General features: G+C 32.8%; 2 protein-coding genes and 1 pseudogene across 3 annotated transcripts; 2 read left to right on the forward strand and 1 right to left on the reverse strand.

Annotated features, from left to right (window-relative positions):
- Nucleotides 1-8: 8 nt before the first annotated feature.
- LOC129295965 (SWR1 complex bromodomain subunit bdf1-like) lies at nt 9-3536 on the reverse strand (annotated as a pseudogene).
- An 8090-nt stretch (nt 3537-11626) lies between these two features.
- LOC129295969 (probable tetraacyldisaccharide 4'-kinase, mitochondrial) lies at nt 11627-18661 on the forward strand. Of its 2 annotated transcripts, XM_054934556.1 has the most exons (8): nt 11628-11873; nt 11997-12120; nt 15555-15776; nt 16037-16186; nt 16297-16506; nt 17424-17483; nt 17960-18040; nt 18281-18661. In XM_054934556.1, the coding sequence occupies exons 1-8, from the start codon at nt 11701-11703 to the stop codon at nt 18440-18442; spliced, it is 1182 nt and encodes a 393-aa protein (XP_054790531.1). In that variant the 5' UTR covers nt 11628-11700; the 3' UTR covers nt 18443-18661. The 2 variants fall into 2 exon arrangements, with proteins under 2 accessions (XP_054790532.1, XP_054790531.1); XM_054934557.1 differs by lacking the exon at nt 17424-17483 and having other exon boundaries at nt 11627-11873.
- LOC129295968 (pentatricopeptide repeat-containing protein At3g21470) lies at nt 12723-14675 on the forward strand. Its single transcript, XM_054934555.1, has one exon. The coding sequence runs from the start codon at nt 12786-12788 to the stop codon at nt 14673-14675; it is 1890 nt and encodes a 629-aa protein (XP_054790530.1). The 5' UTR covers nt 12723-12785.
- Nucleotides 18662-19514: the final 853 nt, after the last annotated feature.

Genomic DNA, 19514 nt, shown 5'->3' on the forward strand with positions numbered 1-19514 from the left:
TTGGTGACAGGTTGCATAAAGGCATTATAAGTTCCACGACGATTATCATCAAGCCCAAATGGCTTTCTTCCCAACTTAGAGAGAAGGTTCTTCCCTTAAATAAGAAAGAAATGAGGTTACAAAGTAATAAAGTGGATAGCAACATAAGTATCCTACCCAGGAGAATATACATAAAAGTTGATAATTTAGACAAAATGTAAGCAGATAACCAGAGAAGAGAGAAATGACCTGCACAGTAATACCTGATAAAACATCATCTGCTTTTCTTGATTTGCATCAATTAAGAAACCATTACCATCGGCCAAGGGCATCATTGTTGGAAGGCCTCTCAAACATGCCACCTGGGATAGGGTGTGAAGTTGGCAGCACATCTCCAATGTTAGCGAGAGTCGCGCCGGCAGAGAGAAATCAGAGCCAACAGGTTCCTGTGAGGAATGACCAACTGGCTTCTTTGTCTGCTTCTTGCCCAAGGAATTTGATCTCGCTTTTTGGTCTGATTTCAGCTCACCTTGTGAGTGTTCAAAGTCAACCCTTAACTTCTCAAACTTCTTCCGAGCTAATTCTTGTATTGATCGTGCCTGTACAAATATAATAGTCATAATAAACAACAGAAAGATTAACGACACCCAGTTATTTTAAACATGATCTTTTGTAAGTAGTAAACAAGGAGAAACAGTTTATACCTGTTTGTGGTATATAGTTTCCGCCGAATTGTATTGCATTGCATTTGTGCATATTAAAAATACATCACTCTGCATTTAACAATGCCATTAACAAGTCAATGTGATGATAATAAAATATTTGCTCTTCCAGTATTTTACAGGATTAGGACAATGGCATCAATACTTGGCATAAAACTGGTTCAGATGACAGACCAATCAGCAGTAAATTCATTCAAGAATTTTTCAAGAGTTGAGCACAATCAGTCACAGTTGAGTAAGAAACATTTTGGAGTTATCTGTATAAAATCCAGAATAGCATTAAAACAAGTCTTCCTGTGGCTAATAAACAGCAACTGATCATATTCATGACATTGTTAAAGTCGAATAAGTACAATCCTCTAATGAGAGTATACTGTTTTCAGGGAAAACTTCGAGTTAAGAATTTTGTGCAACAAAGTAATAAAGGATAATTAGGGTCATCAGGTGCATCATATGACATAGATAATAATTGCCACCTTTTGTGCAACAAAGTAATAAGGATAATTAGGGTCATCAGGTGCATCATATGACATAGATAATAAATGCCACTGCTTTCCTAGTAAAAATAATTCAATAAAACCCATTGAAGAAATGGAGCAAAAGGCAGGACTCAGCACAGACAGAAATGAATTCGACCACTATATCTAAATCACATTCAATATACCAAGGAAATGATTAGTAGATAGAAGTGGTGCTGTTGAAGGTACCAAACATCATGAGTCATGAGTTTTAAAGAGAGAAATGAGTAACTATGTCTTTCAAGTCACAAGTATAGGTAATATATATCACAACACTGAGCAGAAAAAGAAGTACACATAAACATCCAAATCTAGTCAATAAGCCAACAAGAAGCAATAACCAAAATCATTGAACAGGAAAAGAAAGAGTCAACTTATGTTGGGTAGATACATTTACATACCTCAAATTGTTCTAACGTGGGATATGATCCATTAGCAAGCTTCTTTCGTACTGTGGCAAAGTCCATTGGATTCTCAACAATCGTGATAATCAGGAAGCTGCATTCAAACAAACTTTCAACCTTCACCTCAGAATATATTCCAACAATAAAATCATCACTTTTCACTGTAAAAATTATCACACCTCTTCCGGATCAACAGGTTCCGCATACACACCGTATGTGTCCTTCCTGTCATCGTATAGACACGTGGCAATGATCACATTCGAAAAATAATGCCAATAAATGTATATATATGCCATAGATGAGTGCTAAATACATCCCTCGCCACAATTTTATCAAATTCTCCTAAAGATTTCGTGTCTAAACAAAGAAGAGCGAGAGCAGAAGAAATGCAAAAACGAAACTCCAATTCCATACTTCTGAAGTTTGTCGAGGATCAACTCTAATGTCCTCTTATCAGGTAACGGAATTCCAGATGAAGATTTTCTCGGAGTCCCTGATAAAACAAAAAGGGTTCAAAAAAATCACAAATGACTATGCAAATAGAACCTGTACTGCTCAGCATCAAAATTAAAGAGACTTACGAATCACAACCTAAACCCATAAGTCAGCACATACCTGAAACAGAGTGGAGCCCTTTCGAATCCACTTTTCTGCCTTTTACCTGTCATAACCACAGCCCCCAAGAAACATAATTAATAATGTAATACAGGTATAAAAAGGCAAAGGCTGCGTTTATGAGAGCGTTCGATGGAGACAGAGACAGAGACAAGGCAGACAAAACGTAAGAGTAAAAGAGAGAGAAAGAAGATATAGAGAGGTGGATGTGGGTAGAGAGAGAGTGTGCGAGAGTGTGTGGGAGCCCTTATCAGATTCTGCGGGTGTTAGTTTTTGACAGTTGACCCGTTAGTTATCTCTCTCAAAAATCCCGACACAGACAGAGAGAAAGACCTAGAGAGAGAAACGGAGTTACGGAGAGATAGAGAAGGATGCTGAATTATGGACCAATTGTAGCACCAAAATAAAAATACTCAGTGATTTTCGCTGAGCTGGACACTCTGCTGAAATTCTTTGGCTCCCACGCTGCTGCTCTACCAGACACTTTGGTCTCCTCCATGGAGTTTTAGGTTTAGATCTGTATTCCCCAGCTGTTCTTTCGCTTTATACTTTTATTCCAATTGCAGCAATCGAAATGCAGCTGCTTTGGCGATCACAGCCACAATTTAAAAATCATAATACTCACGGCAATGATACAGAACTTACCACGCCATCATCATCATCATCATTATGGTCACGGAGATTCTCGTCTTCCTCGTTTTCGTTTTCTTCATCATTATCATCCCCTCCTTCCTCCTCCTCGTCCTCCTCCTCGCCGTCTTCATTCCCAACCCTGCCGCCGTTAATCCTCCTCTTCTTCAAGGGCTTCCTTTCACCCTCGTCCTCCTCCGAAGAGTCCCGCGAGTGACTCCCACGCGCCCCACCGCGCGTGCGGCTGGGCGCCGACTCTTCTTCGTCCCTATCCCTATCCTGGTTAAGCTTCACAACTAGCTTCAGCTTCTTCTCCCTCCTCCTCTCGTCCTCGTCCTCGTCCTCGTCGTCCTCGTCAAGGTAGTCGTCATACTCGATGTTGTACCTCACATTTCGTCGGCGAAGGCTGCGGCGGAGGTCGGGCTGAGCGGGAGCCGGAGATTCGCCGGAACGGTGGGCGAGATAGGCCTTGGAAGGGCGTCCCTTCTTCTTCCTCCTCACGATCTGACCCATGGACGACGATCTGCGACTCAGCTCACTCGGCTTTTGTTCTCTGATGGGTGGAACCGCAGCCTCTTTTTTCCTTTTCTCGCTTGCTCTGTCTTTCTCTCTCTAGAAACCCCAAAGCGTTTACTGTTTCTCTCTCTTGGGGTTTGGTTACATTATTTTCGAGGGGCAAGTTGGGGGGTGGGCATTGATTGATGGTAGGTCCCACCGGAATTGGACAATAGTGATGGCCACGTGGCAACGTGATAGTGGGGGCAACAGCTAAGGGCGGCCACACAGCACAAAATTTATAGAGATTCGGACCCCATTCCCTTACCGGCTTCCACTAAACCCAACCCTCCTCCCGTAATAAATCCCTGCTTTTACATTTAAGCATATGCATAAATATAATCCACAAAATGTGGGAAGAACGTTAAAGTGGCAAAGGAAAAGATTAAGTTCCTGTAATTTTATCAGGACGAATAGATTTGCTCTGTTAATGATATTAATTTATAAAAAATTTATATGTTTAGATTTAATTAAAAACTAAACATCTTGAGTATATAAGGTTAATGATATGCTTGGCTCATAAGGAAAAATGGGGAGAAGAGAAAATGTAGGGAAAAAATTAAAGAGAAGAAAAAAGTGGAGGGTATGATTTTCTCTTCCTATGTTTGGCTCAATGAGAGAAAATAGGAGGAAGAAAAATTATTAATTTCACATTATCTTATTATTTATATATGATAAATTTAATATTCTAAAATATTATTTATATAATTTTTATCATATTTTATTGATTAAATACAAATATAATTTTGAATTATTTTATCCGATGCAAGCAAAAAATTATTTTGTCCAATTTTAATTTTTATTTCATAAATTATTAAATATATAATAATTTAAATTCGTGGAAAGAAAATGATGATGGAAATTGAGGGAAGTAATATGTAGGAAACAAGAATATTAACAGTTAAATTTGAAAATTAAATTTTCTTTTCAAAGCTTTCCATTTTTAGAGAGAAAAGCCAAAAATAAAAATATGTTAGTCCCTTATGTTATTTTTCTCTCATTAGTTGAGTATAAAAAAATGTCATTTTCTTTCTAATTTTTCCTTCTCCCTATTTTTCTCTCCTGCCAAGCATAACATAAGTATACAGGTTTTTTAAAACTTAAATATTTTATTTGTGTTTAAAACTTCTGAATTTGTTTGTCTAAATCATCATTATCAAATTATTTTTTAAAAAAAAATTGTCAATGACCAAATTGTTATTAATTCAAATTTTTAAAACCTAATAGTTATTTTTCCTAAAATATACTCCCTCTAATTCATATGATACTAAAAAAAATTACTCCCTCCATTTTAAAATGTAAGATATTTTAGTCTTTTAAGATATAATTATTATTTTTTTAAGTGTTTTTATTGACGAATAACTTTATATTTATTATAAGGTATATAATAGGGGTAAATATAAAAAAATAATGTTAGTTTGAAAGTAAATAACTATTTTATTAGGAGTGAGATTTGGTTAAAGATGTCTTACATTTTGTAATAAATAAAGTACTAAATATCACCAACCAAATCAAATTGCAAATCAAGCTATTGACTATTCTGAATTTTTGAAGTGGACAATATACATAAAAGGTATTATGATCATAAAAATCGTTCTGAATTTTTGAAAGAAAACATATGCATCTTGATAAATTCTAAACATCAATAGACTCTAATGGTCATAATTAAAATATTCATTGAGTAAGCAGATTTGTGCCACTTATCATATTCAAATCCAACTATCCGTTTTATGATATCAAGGGCTAATAAACTCCAAGGGAGGTTGAGAGTAAAAGAATAAATTAGTTCTTCATGGTGTGAAAAATCAAAATATAAAAACCCATTATGAGATATGTCTGCATTTAATGTTCAATGATATCTTGAACAAATTACCTTTAATAAGAGCATACGAGTATAAAATAAACATTGGTAAGTTTTGTACATGTTAAGAGAGATCAAATGGAATATTTGTATACCAAATAAAAGTTTGATTGTGCATTGCATGGGGTCCTGTGGTGGAGGGAGTTTTTTAATGCTGATACTTTCTTCTTTTGAATTTATTGGTCCTTAATATAAGTTATATAAAATATTATTAATTAAAATTTTCTAATTTTATGCCTAATAAATTATTTATAAAATAATCTTGTTAATTTAATATTTCTATATGACCCCTCAAGTGCTATATTTCATTTCCCCTATAATATAAGTAAAGTTGAAATATTTTATAATCTTGATACAAATTTAATGATTTAACAACCTCTCTTGATTTCAACAAAATAGTTAAAAATGACTTGTAATTAAAAAACAGAAAATAAAAGGGAGTATTCCCTCTAGTTTTATTTATATGTTAGAAAGAGATTTTTTTTTTATCTTTGGGGTTAATATGTAACTTAAACCTTGAACTATAAGTTTAAGAGTGATTTAAATCCTAAATTTTTAAAAGGTGCATTAGGAAATTTAAGCAACTAAAGTTAGAGAAAATTTATTCCTACCGTTAAGTTTAGATAAACGTTTGTAAAATTAAGGCCTAATATGTAATTTTTACCAAATTAGGGTGGGAAAAAAGAGAGAGTGAAATTTGAAAAAAATCAAATATTAAGGCCAAATTTGATTGACATTTGTCGAAATTTAACGGTAAAGCGGAATTGTCAAACTTTAATTATTTAGAGTTCAAAATGTATCTTTTAAAAATTTAAAATTTAAATCACACCTAATATTATAGTTCAAGGTTTAAAGTGCATATTGATATTTATTTTTATTTATAAGTCACGTTATTAAATTTTTATCATAATTTTTTTATCTTTCATTAAATATTGGACAGAGCACATATTTTATTAAAGTATGTATATTTACTAGGAGTAAAGTTAAAAATTTATTAAATTTTTAAATAAATTTATTGAGTTTTAAATTTTTTTAAATTATAATAACATATGTTAAAAGTAATTTATGGATAAAACTAATATATATATTATATGTAAAAATTCGGTGCGCATTTATGAGAATGGGATTCGATTGGTTAGTCCCAACCCATCCCAGGGGTTTTCGTTATCATACGTACTTTATGAGGCAAGGAAGCGTTTATATACATTTGTGTGTGTGTGATTCACTATGTGGTGGGCTTTCAAGAGAAAATGAAATGGAGAAATCTTGAACCCGCTTCGTTGTATGTACACAACCAAAAGTTCAAGGGATTAGATTCTACGTCTCACCTGGTCAAAAAAAAAAAAAAAAAGATTCTACGCCTCATGTGAATTTCAAAGTATTCATTAAGGATGCCAAGAAAATTACTGGAAGACAGCTGCAGATGTATCCTTTGTTTATTGACTTAAAAATTCTTATCAAGGCCTAATTAAAAATCTGTTGTTCATTAAAAATTCCAACGAATACAAGTTTGCAAGTTCTCATTATTCTCTCCTCTCCATACGTACTACTCATCAATACATATTGAAGATCATTTTCATATAAAAAATACGTTTAAATTACTCTCAGGATTGTTATAGAAAAACAGTTAGGAAATTAATTTAAAATAAAAAATTATATACTTAGACTTATATATTAAAAGTATTTATTATCAATTAAACAATGACACGCGTATTTTTTATGAATTATTTATTGTATACCAAACCTTTATTATTAATATTACCAACACATTAAAATCTATTTATATTAATTTGTTTGGATAAAATATATTAAGTATACAAAATTAAGTATTTAAAACTGTTGTACTAATTGACCACAATAATTATTGAATTGGGAAGAGGGGTCTTTCTACTTTTTTTTTCCTCAATTTCTTTTCATTTCTCCCATCCCCACTATTTATTAATTTTATCATTTAAAAAAATTATTTAATAAAATAATTTGAATGGTGAGGATGGAAGAAATAGAGAAAAATGAAGAGAGCCCTCTCCCTTTGAACTGTGTTTGCTTATACTAATAGTTTGCGCGTTGTGAAAACTTCTTTGTAGAAGTTCATAACTGTGTTTAAGAGGAAGGACAAGGAATAAAAAAAAATTGATATTTTTGGGTTTAACTTGTACATCATTTTTATGTTTTCCTTGTCAAATGACTTAAATAAAAAATGGACAAGAAAGATAAGCAAAGTTGGTAAAGGTTAGCATAGATTAAATAATTAATTAATTTGATTTTCTATCGAAAGAGTAACAATTAGGTCTGACAATTTTTTCTTAAAAATAAGTTATAATTATCTATTGAAAATGCAAATTTAGAAATTTGGAACTTCATTATCATTATTAGATTCCAAATTTGAGTTTTGGCCCTTGCAAATTGGGATTGTGAAAATTTTGGAGAACACCATAGTTAATAGGAAAAATAGAAAATTAAACAAAAACATCATGGAAATATAAAATATTTATTTGGATAATAGAGATATTAAATTTGATACGTTTGACTTAATGAAGAAAAAAAAAATAGAGGGAGGAAATTTTAATGAAGGCTGATACTTTCTTTACGGGGATGAAGAAAATAAATAGAGGATGTAGAAAGCGACTCCCATTTTTGTGGCACACGGCATGTCAAAAACGAGGCCATCGATTATGTGTCAATTCTCATTTACTAATTGGAACTTGACCCCACTCTTGTGTACACACTGACTCACGCAATGGTAGTACAATTAGTCAATTAATGTCATCTACAAATTTTTTTTAAATAAAATTAATCATTTAATTTTTATAATTATTGTCTTATTATAAGTTAATCCCTAAATTTTAACTTGACACAACTCAAACTTTATAATTTTAATTATTTAAAATATTAATTCATATATTTTAAAAAAATTATAAATAGTAAAGTTATTTATTGAGGTTTAATGATTAATTTTTTTATTACTTATATACATCCTTCTATTTAAAATATCTTATTCATTATATGATTGAATATTAAATGTGGACACCTCTAATAATTAATATTTTAAACAATTAAAATTAAGAATTGGGTTATACCAACCAAAGTTATAATTGAATCAAATTATAAATATTAGGTTATATTGGATTAAAGTTCAGTGATTTAATTATAATTGAGTGAAGAGTGAGAAACTAAACAATTTATCTTCTGAATATTTTTTATATTAAAAACAAGGAATTGCTATGGTGGTTAGAAGCGAATTTTCGAAGTTGCAGATAAAAAAGAAATAAATATTTGGAAAAAGTGTGTAATTTGTGTAAAAGGGTTAAAAAAAATAATTTGTGACAATCTCAATAGTCAAACGCATTTAATATGATTTTCAACGAGGCAAATATTTCTTAAAAATGTAAATGATGACGTCAACAAGGGTTGAGAATTTGTGGCATCGCATAATATTTCAGGTCACGGGGCATGTTATCCGTTTGGTTGGAGGGGGATGGAGACAAAGGTAAGTTGAAGGCTCTGGTTTAAATTTGATTTATGATTTAAAGTTGATTTATAATATAATTATTAGTCTTTATAATTTTTTTTTTCATTGTTTCGAGTTTCTTATTATTTTTTATTATATTTAAAAAATGATAAGATGATACTAGCAATATTAAATATATTAATATGTGACTAATGTCGTTAATATTTGTATTAAGATGAAGTCATGTTTTAACACATTAAAACCTAAAATATGAAACATAACAAGGCTGAACGGTCCTATTAATATGATGAATCATAATTTCACTAATAATAGATTAGTATTTTTAGTTAGAGCATATTTAATATTGCCAGTGTCATTTTATCAAAAGTTAAGAGACCGGCCTAACGCAACAACAAAAAAAAAAGGGATCTATATCAAAATAAATTAAAACTATAAAAACTAACACTTGTATTTTCCCTTTTAAAAAACCAAATTCATTAACATCTTCTAAAAAAAATATATTCGATCCTTTATACAAGTGGCCTTATAAGAGTCTGTGGAGCATTAATCACTTCGTTCCAAATACAGCCCTCTTCTCGATTTCTAATGAAAAGAAGTTTATGTGGAGGCATCAAATTTAACACATCAGTCTCATTAAGACATTAACTGTGCTTAGCAAAGTCACTTTTTTAATGTATATAATAAATAATAATAATATATTGATAGTGTCATTTGGTGGCTGATTAAGAGAAAGATACTTAAATTATAAAAAGAAGAAGAAAAGGTTATAATTAACAAGCATGTGGAAAGATCAAGAAGAGATAAAAAAAGGAGGGGGGCACCAGGTGGTGGGATCTCCTGTTATTTGGAGACAAGTGCGGTGCTTACTTCACACGTCACATGTGCATTGTTTGTTGCCTTTCGTTCGGCATTAGGTCTTTACACCTCTCTCTCTCTCTCTCTATATATATATATTAATGAGTAATAATGTTTGTATCTTTTGCTGACAAGGAAAGTTGAACACAACAGGCACCGAATAAAGAAAGTGAAAGAGCGATTTGTGGGAGGACAAAGGAGGAGCGTATTGATTTGGGGTTCGTTTGATCCAAAAAGATATTGTGTCCATTTAAATTTAAATTTCAGTGGGTATAATAAATTATAAAAATAATTAATTAAGTGATAAATTTTAATTATAATTAATTATATTATAACATAATTTATTTGGATATTGTTTTTTTAAAATTAATTTTAATAAAATAAAAATATTTAAATAATTTAATCAAAATTAATTTTTAATTATATAAATTACTATATAATTTAATTTTTAAATATCAAATATTAATTATTTGAAGATACAAAGTTTAAATTTTATTTAAAAAAAGAAAAAAGAAGAGAGTTTAATTTTATTTTTATTAAATTATGTGTTTTTTTTGTAATTTTTTGGGCCCGTTTTTATAATTTTTTTTGACATTTTTTACAAATTTTTGGCAAAAAGCGATGGAAGGAGCTTACGTGAAAACGTGCATTTGCTTCTTTAATCGATTTTTTTTTTGTGATATCTGGATAATTTTTTTAAAAAAATTAATTGTGGGCTGAAAAATTAATTTTCTCTTCTATCCAAATACATGCATTGTCACCCTAGCCACCATATTTATATGGAAAAAAGAGGGACTCTGGAGTATGGAGGATAGATTATGATATTTATAAATTTCTAAATTATAACTATATAAGATAAGAGAGCGAATTGATTCTAAACTATAAATCTAAAAATATTGAGATTTTAAACTTATTTTTTGATATTATTTTGAAAATAATATAATTTAACTTTTATCATTAATAAAAATTAATTTTAAATGTTATTTGACATAAAAATAATAAAAAATATATAAAAATTATAAAAAGACCAAAAATTATAGAAAAGGATAAAAAAATTAGATAGTTTTGTCATTTTTTAGTTAATTTTTATTATTGGTAGAAATTATATTACACTATTTTTAAAAATTGAAAGATATATTATATAAAAAATGAGTTTAAAATTCCTAACATTCTTAGAGATATAATTTAAGGATCGATTTACTTTATTGCCTAATATTATGTAATTTGGGGTGAGGCTTATTTAATATTTATTTAACAATACATTTTTTTCTCCTGTTCTTTGACCTTAGGAACTGGCAGCTTGCAGATACATCTTTAGAAGATATACCTCCAATAAAAAATTTACAAATTACATATGTGTATATATATATATATATATATATATTGAAATAGATTTTATGGATTTTAAAGATGTGATCCTTTTAAATCAAGCTCCGCATAATTTAAAATTTTACTGTAGGACATTGGGCTTGTATTTAAATAGCAAGTAAATAAAGGAGCAAGGCGTTTGAACCCATGTCATAATAATCTTGGTTCCTCAAACCATAGAAAATCATTGAACCAAAAGTACAAAAAAAATATATATATATATATATATATATAAAGTTTTGTTTTTAAAATATTTCTGAATTATTAATTTTGAATAGATTGTTAATATTTAAATAATTATTTTTTAATATTTAAATATAACTTGTCAATATTAAAATAAAGTGGGTTGTCAATTGTCAAAGATTAATTTTTTTCTTGAGACAAATTATAATATAATGTTAAATAAAATAATATATGTTATAAATTTAATTTTCTAGTATTTCAACTAGTTGTTGTTATTTCTGAATGACATGTTATTTTTATCCGAGCATTACTTATGGATATTTGGACACTTGTAAAAAAAAATCCATTATTATGTTTGATATAATGAAATCGATAATTGATTTATTTTTTTCCCCATGGAAGAGGGGGAAAAAAACAGGAACGAATGAACGCCAAAACTAGAATATTTGTTTTTTTTTTCCCCCAAATAAACATTTGGCGCGCCTCAAAACTCATTCTCGTCGTCGTGGGGATTGGGGAAGATGGTGCCTCAGATGCCTTCATGGAGAAACTGAGAAGACTTGCTACTGAGATCGCCTACGCTCAGAGTCTCGCTAAGCTTCCTCCTCTTCAACGCTCTCTCGTCCCTTTTCTTTATGCGGCCTCTTCTCTCTACAAGCTCGTTCTCTCTCTTCGCTACTTTCTCTACGAAGTTGGCTTCTTTCAAAGGCACCGGTGATCCCTTTTTCTCTATCTCATTGTTTTCTCTCTTTCTTCTCCCCTCCAATGCTTTTTTTGGTCGTTAAGAAAGTCAGTAGGAAAATTAATGTTGATTATTATGCTTATTCAATCTGGAAGGTTGCCCGTTCCTGTTATTAGTGTCGGGAATTTGACATGGGGAGGCAATGGGAAGACACCGATGGTTGAGTTCATCGCACTCTGGTTAGCTGATTGTGGAATTTCGCCTCTGATTCTTTCAAGGGTATTTTCATTTGTTCCACCGTTTTCCAATTTCTTGGATGTGCGGCCTCTCTGGCCAATTTTTTTATGACATTTAGCTGGTCAGTTTGATGTTTTACTTGAGAGAACTTTCAAAGTTTTGTATTCAAAATCCACCTGCCCACCTTCCGTTTTCAAAGACATGCTACTTTCATAAATTTTCTGATTTTTTTAATACTGAACTGTTCATGAGTGGGACCATACTATGTGACTGGCTTGTTTCAACTTTCGTCTGAATATAAAACCTGTTTATCTATTGCCTATTATTATTTACTACTATAATAATGCAAGTTGCTTGCAGTTTTTCTTCCCAAACACAGTCATGCGATTTAGTAATTTGGCTTCATTTCTCGAAATTTAATCGTTAACTTGAAAAGTTTGTATCATGTTATGGGCTAACCAGGTCATTCAGCTGGTTTGGTATGATTCTTGAAATAAACTGGTGCGGCTGTTACATAATATAATTTCTCTCAACTGATTGGATCCCGGCACATTTGAGCTGTGAGACCACTATTAGAACTTAGTAACCATAACAGACATCTCATCTGCATCCTAACTAAGCGCCAGAATCTCAAATGGTTTCAGTCTGCAGTTGCTTCTCAACTTCAAAAAACTCAATGATGGAGCGCTTCTTCAGCACCTTCAATTATGACTTCGAACTCATCCTCCTCACCTGCTGTCTCTTCATCTCCAGTCGCCCCCTCTAGATTAGAAGGGGCCATGGAAAAGAGAATAGCTAGAATACATAGTCTTGAGCAATACATACAGCCTTTTGCTAGATTTTATCAATCAAAAGTGCTTCCTCTACATCTAAACCTTCAACGTTCTTTGCTCCTACATCCGTTTACTAGATATTTTCAATCAAAAGTATCACCTCTACCTCGAAACCTTCAAAGATTTTGGCTCCCACATCCTGCAAGTGTCAATCAAACATTTCAATTTTGCACCAGCAGAAGCTTCCCGTATGTACCAAATTGGTCTTCTTTAATTAATAATTACATTTACCAAGGATCATGGAAAGAGGCTCTAGTCGTGTATAAACAAATTCGCCATGAAGGAGTATACCTTTTTGGTGCGATCCCTTTGTTACTCAAAGCTTGTGCTTCTCTTTCGTTCTTTGATTATGGGAAGGCTTTGCATGCAGAGTCCATTAAGGCTGGTTCAGACAGTGATGTAATGATTGGAACCACATTAATCAGTATTTATGCCAAGTGTGGTGCTGTTCTTGATTCCTTTCAAGTGTTTGAATCTATGCCTGAGAAAAATGTTGTCACTTGGAATGCCATGATTAATGGATACCTAAAGAATGGGGACACAAACTCTGCTTTAATTCTATTTGACAAGATGCCAGGACGAACAGAAGTAACTTGGAATCAAATGATTGATGGGTTTGCAAGGAGTGGGGATATTGCCACTGCTCGGCAATTGTTTGATAATGGTCCACCTGAGTTAAAAAATGTGGGGACATGGACTGTGATGGCTGATGGGTATGCTAGACAAGGGAATATGGAAGCTGCCAGAGAGATCTTTGGGCAGATGCCTGAGAGGAATTTCTTTGTCTGGTCATGTATGATTTGTGGGTACTCGAGGATAGGCAATGTCAAAGAGGCTGAGGCCATTTTTCGGCAGGTTCCAGTACGGAATTTGGAGATTTGGAATTCCATGATTTCTGGGTACGTCCAGAATGGATTTGGTGAGGAAGCACTGAAAGCATTTGATGATATGCAAGACGAAGGGTTTCAACCTGATGAGTTTACTATTGTTAGTATTTTATCTGCTTGTTCCCAGCTAGGGCTTCTAAATGCTGGTAAGAAAATCCACCATATGATAAGAAAGAGAGCAATGAAGACGAATCAGTTTGTTCTGAGTGGATTAATTGACATGTATGCAAAATGTGGGGACTTGATCAATGCAAGATTGGTCTTTGAAGAGTTTAATGAAAGGAATATCTTCTGCTGGAATGCAATGATATCTGGCTTTGCTATCAATGGAAAATGTCTCGAGGTTCTTGAGTTTTTGGGCAGAATGGAGAATTCAAATGTAAGGCCTGATGGCATCACCTTTCTTACTGTACTCACAGCTTGTGCTCATGGGGGCTTTGTCAATGAAGCGTTAGAAGTAATATCCAAAATGCTGAAATGTGGATTGGAAATAAGCATCAAGCATTATGGATGCGTAGTTGACCTCTTGGGGCGGGCAGGGAGATTAAAGGAGGCTTATGAGTTAATTCAAAAAATGCCAATGAAACCCAATGACACAGTTCTGGGGGCAATGCTTGGTGCATGCCAGATTCATTCAGCTTTGGAAATGGCTGAACAAATAATGAAGGATATTATTAGGGCACAAAGTTTGGACTCTCTTTCTGGCAATAATTCTTACAATGTGCTTATGTCCAATATCTATGCGGCTTCTGAAAAATGGGAGAAAGCTGAAAGGGTGAGGATTGCCAAGGCGAATGAAGGATCTCAAAAAACCCCTGGTTGTAGCTCAGTTATATCTAGTGGCTCAGAATGTCAATTTTGTGCTGTTACCAAATAACCACTGTTGTAAACTCAGTTATGGCTTAGTGAGAAACATGCAAGGAGCTTATTGTAATAGGTCTTGGAGCTCTACATCAAGATTGAATCTGTTGATGCTGCTCCCGCCATAGGTTAACATTCCAATATTTCAACTGCACAAATACATGAAATTAGATAGTTTACTGATTACAATTTTGTCAAGAGTTTAAGGTGAGAGATATACTATGTGTTGAAGTCAAAAGCAGGGGGTTGAAAATTAGTTGTAAGTTTGTCCATATGTTTCCACAATCAATCCTGATAGAGTGACGTTTGGCAACAATAATTTCTAGTAATGTGACTTTGAACTGACAAAGTGCTCCAAAGATTGTTTGAAAATGAACTTGATGTCTAGGCTTATCAAATATTTTTTTTGGCTAGGTTCTTAGCTTAATTCAGAGAATACAAGGCAATAAAAGGCTTAGCGTAGGGGCTTAGATTATTTTGTGTCTGAACTGTAGTCTTATTGGCTACTGCATATGGTGAGTCAGAAATGGTATAACAACCTTGCTTATATATTTATGATGTCTTAAGTGTATTTTTTTTTCCAACTTAAGTGTATTATATTATGCAATTGAGCTTTATCATTTTAACATGATACAACTCCTTTCATTTTTCAGTAGGATTTTCTAATGACCTGTCGCTGCATTACTACTAAAATAACGTCTGTTTCTTTTTTATCTCAATTATTGATCATATCCAAAATTTTCAAATAATAAATAATAGGATACTTCCATGAGAAACCACTGTGTATTTTATTTGGCTCATTTTGACCGGGATAGATTGTTTAGTTCTGAAGGCAGCTTGTGTGAAAATTGAAATAGGCATGCTCAGTGATCCACATTTTTCATTTGCCTGGCAGGGATATGGAGGTGGGGATGAAGTCAACATGCTTCGAAGACGTTTATTTGGGACAGCAATTCAATTTGGTGTTGGTGCAAATCGAGTAGCTGTTGCAAGTCAATTCATCCAAAAATACGGCTATATTAGTTCATGGCATGAAGAACTTTGCCTTGATAGGAAGAAGGAAAGTTATCCTGATTCCAAAAAAGTTGGAGTTGTAGTTCTTGATGATGCAATGCAGGTAATGCGATTCTCCTTGCCCTCTCCTCTTTCCTTGATCTACTGTTACATATTTTCTTCTATATTGTTTATTTAAACATCTGATGTCCCGGCTAAGTTATGCTCCTTAAGTTATGTTCATTCTCAGTTTTGTCTGCTGCACTTTGATTGCTTGAGATTTAAATTTTTGGTGGTAATTGCCAAAAGACATTTACGATGAAAAAAATATTTTTACATTGACCTGCTGTTGTCTTTGAATTGTATAATTTATATGCAAGGCAGCATTGGAGCTTGCAGCGAGATTTGGAGATTGTGATGGTTAATGGATTAACTCTTTGGGGTAACCTTCAACTAATGCCACTTGGACCATTAAGGGAACCTTTGACTGCACTTCGACGAGCAGATGTAGTTGTTGTACATCATGCTGACTTAGTATGTTATCATATTTTTTCTCCAATGCTGTTGATGTAATTTTTAATTCCGCACATTTTCCAGATATAAAATTACGATGTGATGAAGCTAATACTTTGGGAGATTCACAGGTTTCTGAAGATACTCTTGATGATATCAAGTCAATTGTTCGAAAAGTTAAAGAGTCTGTTCCTGTGTTCTTTACAAGAATGGATCCATCTTACTTATTTGACGTGAGAATTATCAACTCTAAAATATCTTTGAGGGCTCTACATGATGCTCATGTATTATGTGTTTCTGCCATCGGTTCTGCAGATTCTTTTGTGAAGCAGGTCCAAAAGGTATTCTTCCTTAATTTGTTTGTGATGTGTAGGAAGGATTTGAAGTAGAAGGTAGAATAGGAAATAGAAGATATGAGAGAAAATAGAGCGAAAGATAGATAAATAGGTAGAAGATGAGAGATACTAGAGAGAACTGGACAAATTTTATTTATTCAGAGTCTAACTACAACTATCAATGACCATTTATTTATAGCCTACTTATTAACAACGTAACCCTTCTAAGTACCCTTTAACTCATCTAACTAACTCCCTCATTTTATTTCAATTGGATTAGTTTGCATGAAAGTTGCTTCTTGAGGTGCTGGGAAACTGTGATCTGAAAACCCCCCAAACACTCACATAACATGTAATGTGTGAAATTTTTCAATATTCTACATTGAAACACTGCAAAATATTAACTCACGGACAAGACACGAAAGAGACATACATTACTATAACCATAAAAATAGTTTAAATGGATAAGTCTTCTTGTTAAGTTTGGGCTATCTTATTACGTTAATCTGTCTAATCCATTGAGCTATCGTCTTCCTTAAAATAAAGAAATTTATACTGCAGATCAAGCTGACCCATAATGCTTAAAGCACGTTTATTCCCCAAAAAATTAAAAAAATAAAAAAATGCAAGAAATGTAGCATAGATCATAATGAAAATGACTACGTTTTTCTTTCCTGATCCAATTTCCAAATGGTGATCATGTATACGCTATTTTTTTTTAAATAATACTCAATCACGCTTTTACTAATTTAGGATGTGTATACACATGCTAATGCTTTTCTTGGTATCGCTGACGACCAAAGAAACTGAATTAAGTCATCATGTTTGATATTTATTATGTTCTAGCACTTCTATGTGGATGTTTGACTTTACTTTACATCCATGAGTATTTTTCACTCTAAATTGCATATAACTTGATGCAGATGGGAGCTGTCTATGTTGATCGAGTTGATTTTAGCGATCATCATATATTTGATGCTGAGGTGTAATTTCCTGGTTTGGTGTTTGACAATGATTGTTTTGACACGTCTCTGCATTTTTGAACCAGGAAGAAAAACGAACAATAAGAAGGGGGCAAAACACTAAAGAAGCTTGATACAGATATTAAGCTTAAAGCCTACTTATCATGTTATTTCTTGGATATCATTGAAGGACAAAATGCAGATGGAGTTATCGATGTTTAAATTATTTGATAAAACTATGACATGTGAATACCCCCCGCCCCCTTTTCCTCAACCTAGCAATGCATTAACTCTCTTAAAAAGATGGTTCAAACGTCATAGTGAGAGAACTTTAAGGCTTTTCCGTTGTAAATTCATGTCATGCATTAAATAAATAATGCAGAGAAAACTACACTAGAATTAAGCTGCCTACTTTGAGAATTTCATGTGTTTTCTTTTTCCCTCATGTCTTTGCATTTAAGACCGAGATGTTAATTTCATATGTTGGATTAATGCAGGATATTGAGATGATCAGAGCCAGGATTAGAGAACTAGAGAGCAAGTTTGGCTTGAAGCCAATTGTTGTAGTGACCGAAAAGGTGGCTAAAACTATTCCCTTGCACTCGAGCACACCTTTTTTTTTTATATGGCTATTTGACCAAGTCAAATTCGAGTATTTTTGGGTCCAATTGTGGATAACCCTCCCAAAGATTTTTTTTTTTTTTTTTAATCTCACCTTGACTAGTAACTCCTATCAATCCCCTTCTAAATTCACCCATCTGACTCACACACACAATGCATGCTTATGCTGATACCTGAACTCATCCTCTTGTTGCCAGGATTACGATAGGGACCGAGAGATCCTTAAGCAATTATATCCATTCAAAGTTTTTGTTCTGTGTTCTAAATTAAAGGTGGTGCCTTGCTGCAACAGCTCAGAGGAAAGCTTTAAGAGGTTTCTGAGGGATCAGCTGAAGTTCAAATTTCTTGCTGCGAACTAGCTAGTTCTCCTTATTTTAAACATACCCTTACAAGCAAATGCTCAAAATATTCAGATTTGTATGCCCTCTTAGTATTGCAATTAAGTTTTTAGATTAGTTATTTATCTGTTGTGTCTATCAAGATGGTTTAGGTTCGAAGAAAGAGTTTTTATCTGGATTGCAGTCTCATCGCGATCTTGTAAGATTTTGACATATTTAAAATCTTGATTACGTTTTAAAGATCTGACCTTTCTCGATCTAGAGAGAGAGAGAGAGAGAGAGCGGGTATTTTGGTCCAGTGCAACCCAATCAAATCATCTGGGTGGGAAAGAAATGCGAGTTAAGATGGTTGAATTGGCGTGTGTTCAAGGTAATAAATTGAGTACATTAAAACTTGACTTGTGCGTGTTTGAGGGGCTTATGTTGCTATGTATACTCTCTCCAATTTTATTTATAAAATGTTTAAAAATTTTTCATGTACATTAAAAAAAGTTTGCTGTAATATTAAATTTGTCAAAAAAATCATCCTAAGTTATCTTTTTTACCTTTATAAAGATCTCTGCTCACAATTTACAAGATCAATAATTAGAAAGTGTTGGAAGTAAAAATAAAAATTTATTAGATCATACAAAAAACAACTTATAAATATGACAGGAGTATAAAGTCAATACTCATGCGACGTAGTGGCATTCATATCTCCCTTGCTTATATTTAAAGATTCTAAAAAGTAAAAACTGCAGGTCTTCTGATCACGAAGGATCATAAAGAGAGAAAAAAAGGATGGGAGGTTGATTGGAGGAAGGATCATGGTTCACTTCCTTTTCCTTTTTTCTTTCCGTTACTTTTCTCTGATTGGAAGGGATAAATGATAGCAGACTTGAAACAGTACATAATATTAATGTCACTTTCTTGACTCTTGATTGATCATATTAGACTTTACAGTGTTGGCCAAAAAAAAAAAAGTTGGGCTTTGTAGTGGCATCCGCTGTTAAAGAATTTTTTATTTGATGCACACGCTGCTATTTGGATAAGAAATACTACTTGATAGTAGCGCGGCATCCCTCAAATGGGCCTTCACCTACCCGTAGACCCC

Source organism: Prosopis cineraria, unplaced genomic scaffold (genome assembly GCF_029017545.1).
Source record: "Prosopis cineraria cultivar Desert tree isolate PC_DT_omini unplaced genomic scaffold, ASM2901754v1 PC227, whole genome shotgun sequence".
NCBI lineage: Eukaryota > Viridiplantae > Streptophyta > Magnoliopsida > Fabales > Fabaceae > Prosopis > Prosopis cineraria.

What these genes read in the sequence shown, in the direction of transcription:
- LOC129295969 (XM_054934556.1), top strand. Translation starts at nt 11,701, where the DNA reads ATGGAGAAACTGAGAAGACTTGCTACTGAGATCGCCTACGCTCAGAGT. An exon ending in TTGTGAAGCAGGTCCAAAAG is followed by an intron (nt 16,507 to 17,423) that starts GTATTCTTCCTT and finishes AACTTGATGCAG; the next exon opens with ATGGGAGCTGTCTATGTTGA. An exon ending in ATCATATATTTGATGCTGAG is followed by an intron (nt 17,484 to 17,959) that starts GTGTAATTTCCT and finishes GGATTAATGCAG; the next exon opens with GATATTGAGATGATCAGAGC.
- LOC129295968 (XM_054934555.1), top strand. Translation starts at nt 12,786, where the DNA reads ATGACTTCGAACTCATCCTCCTCACCTGCTGTCTCTTCATCTCCAGTC.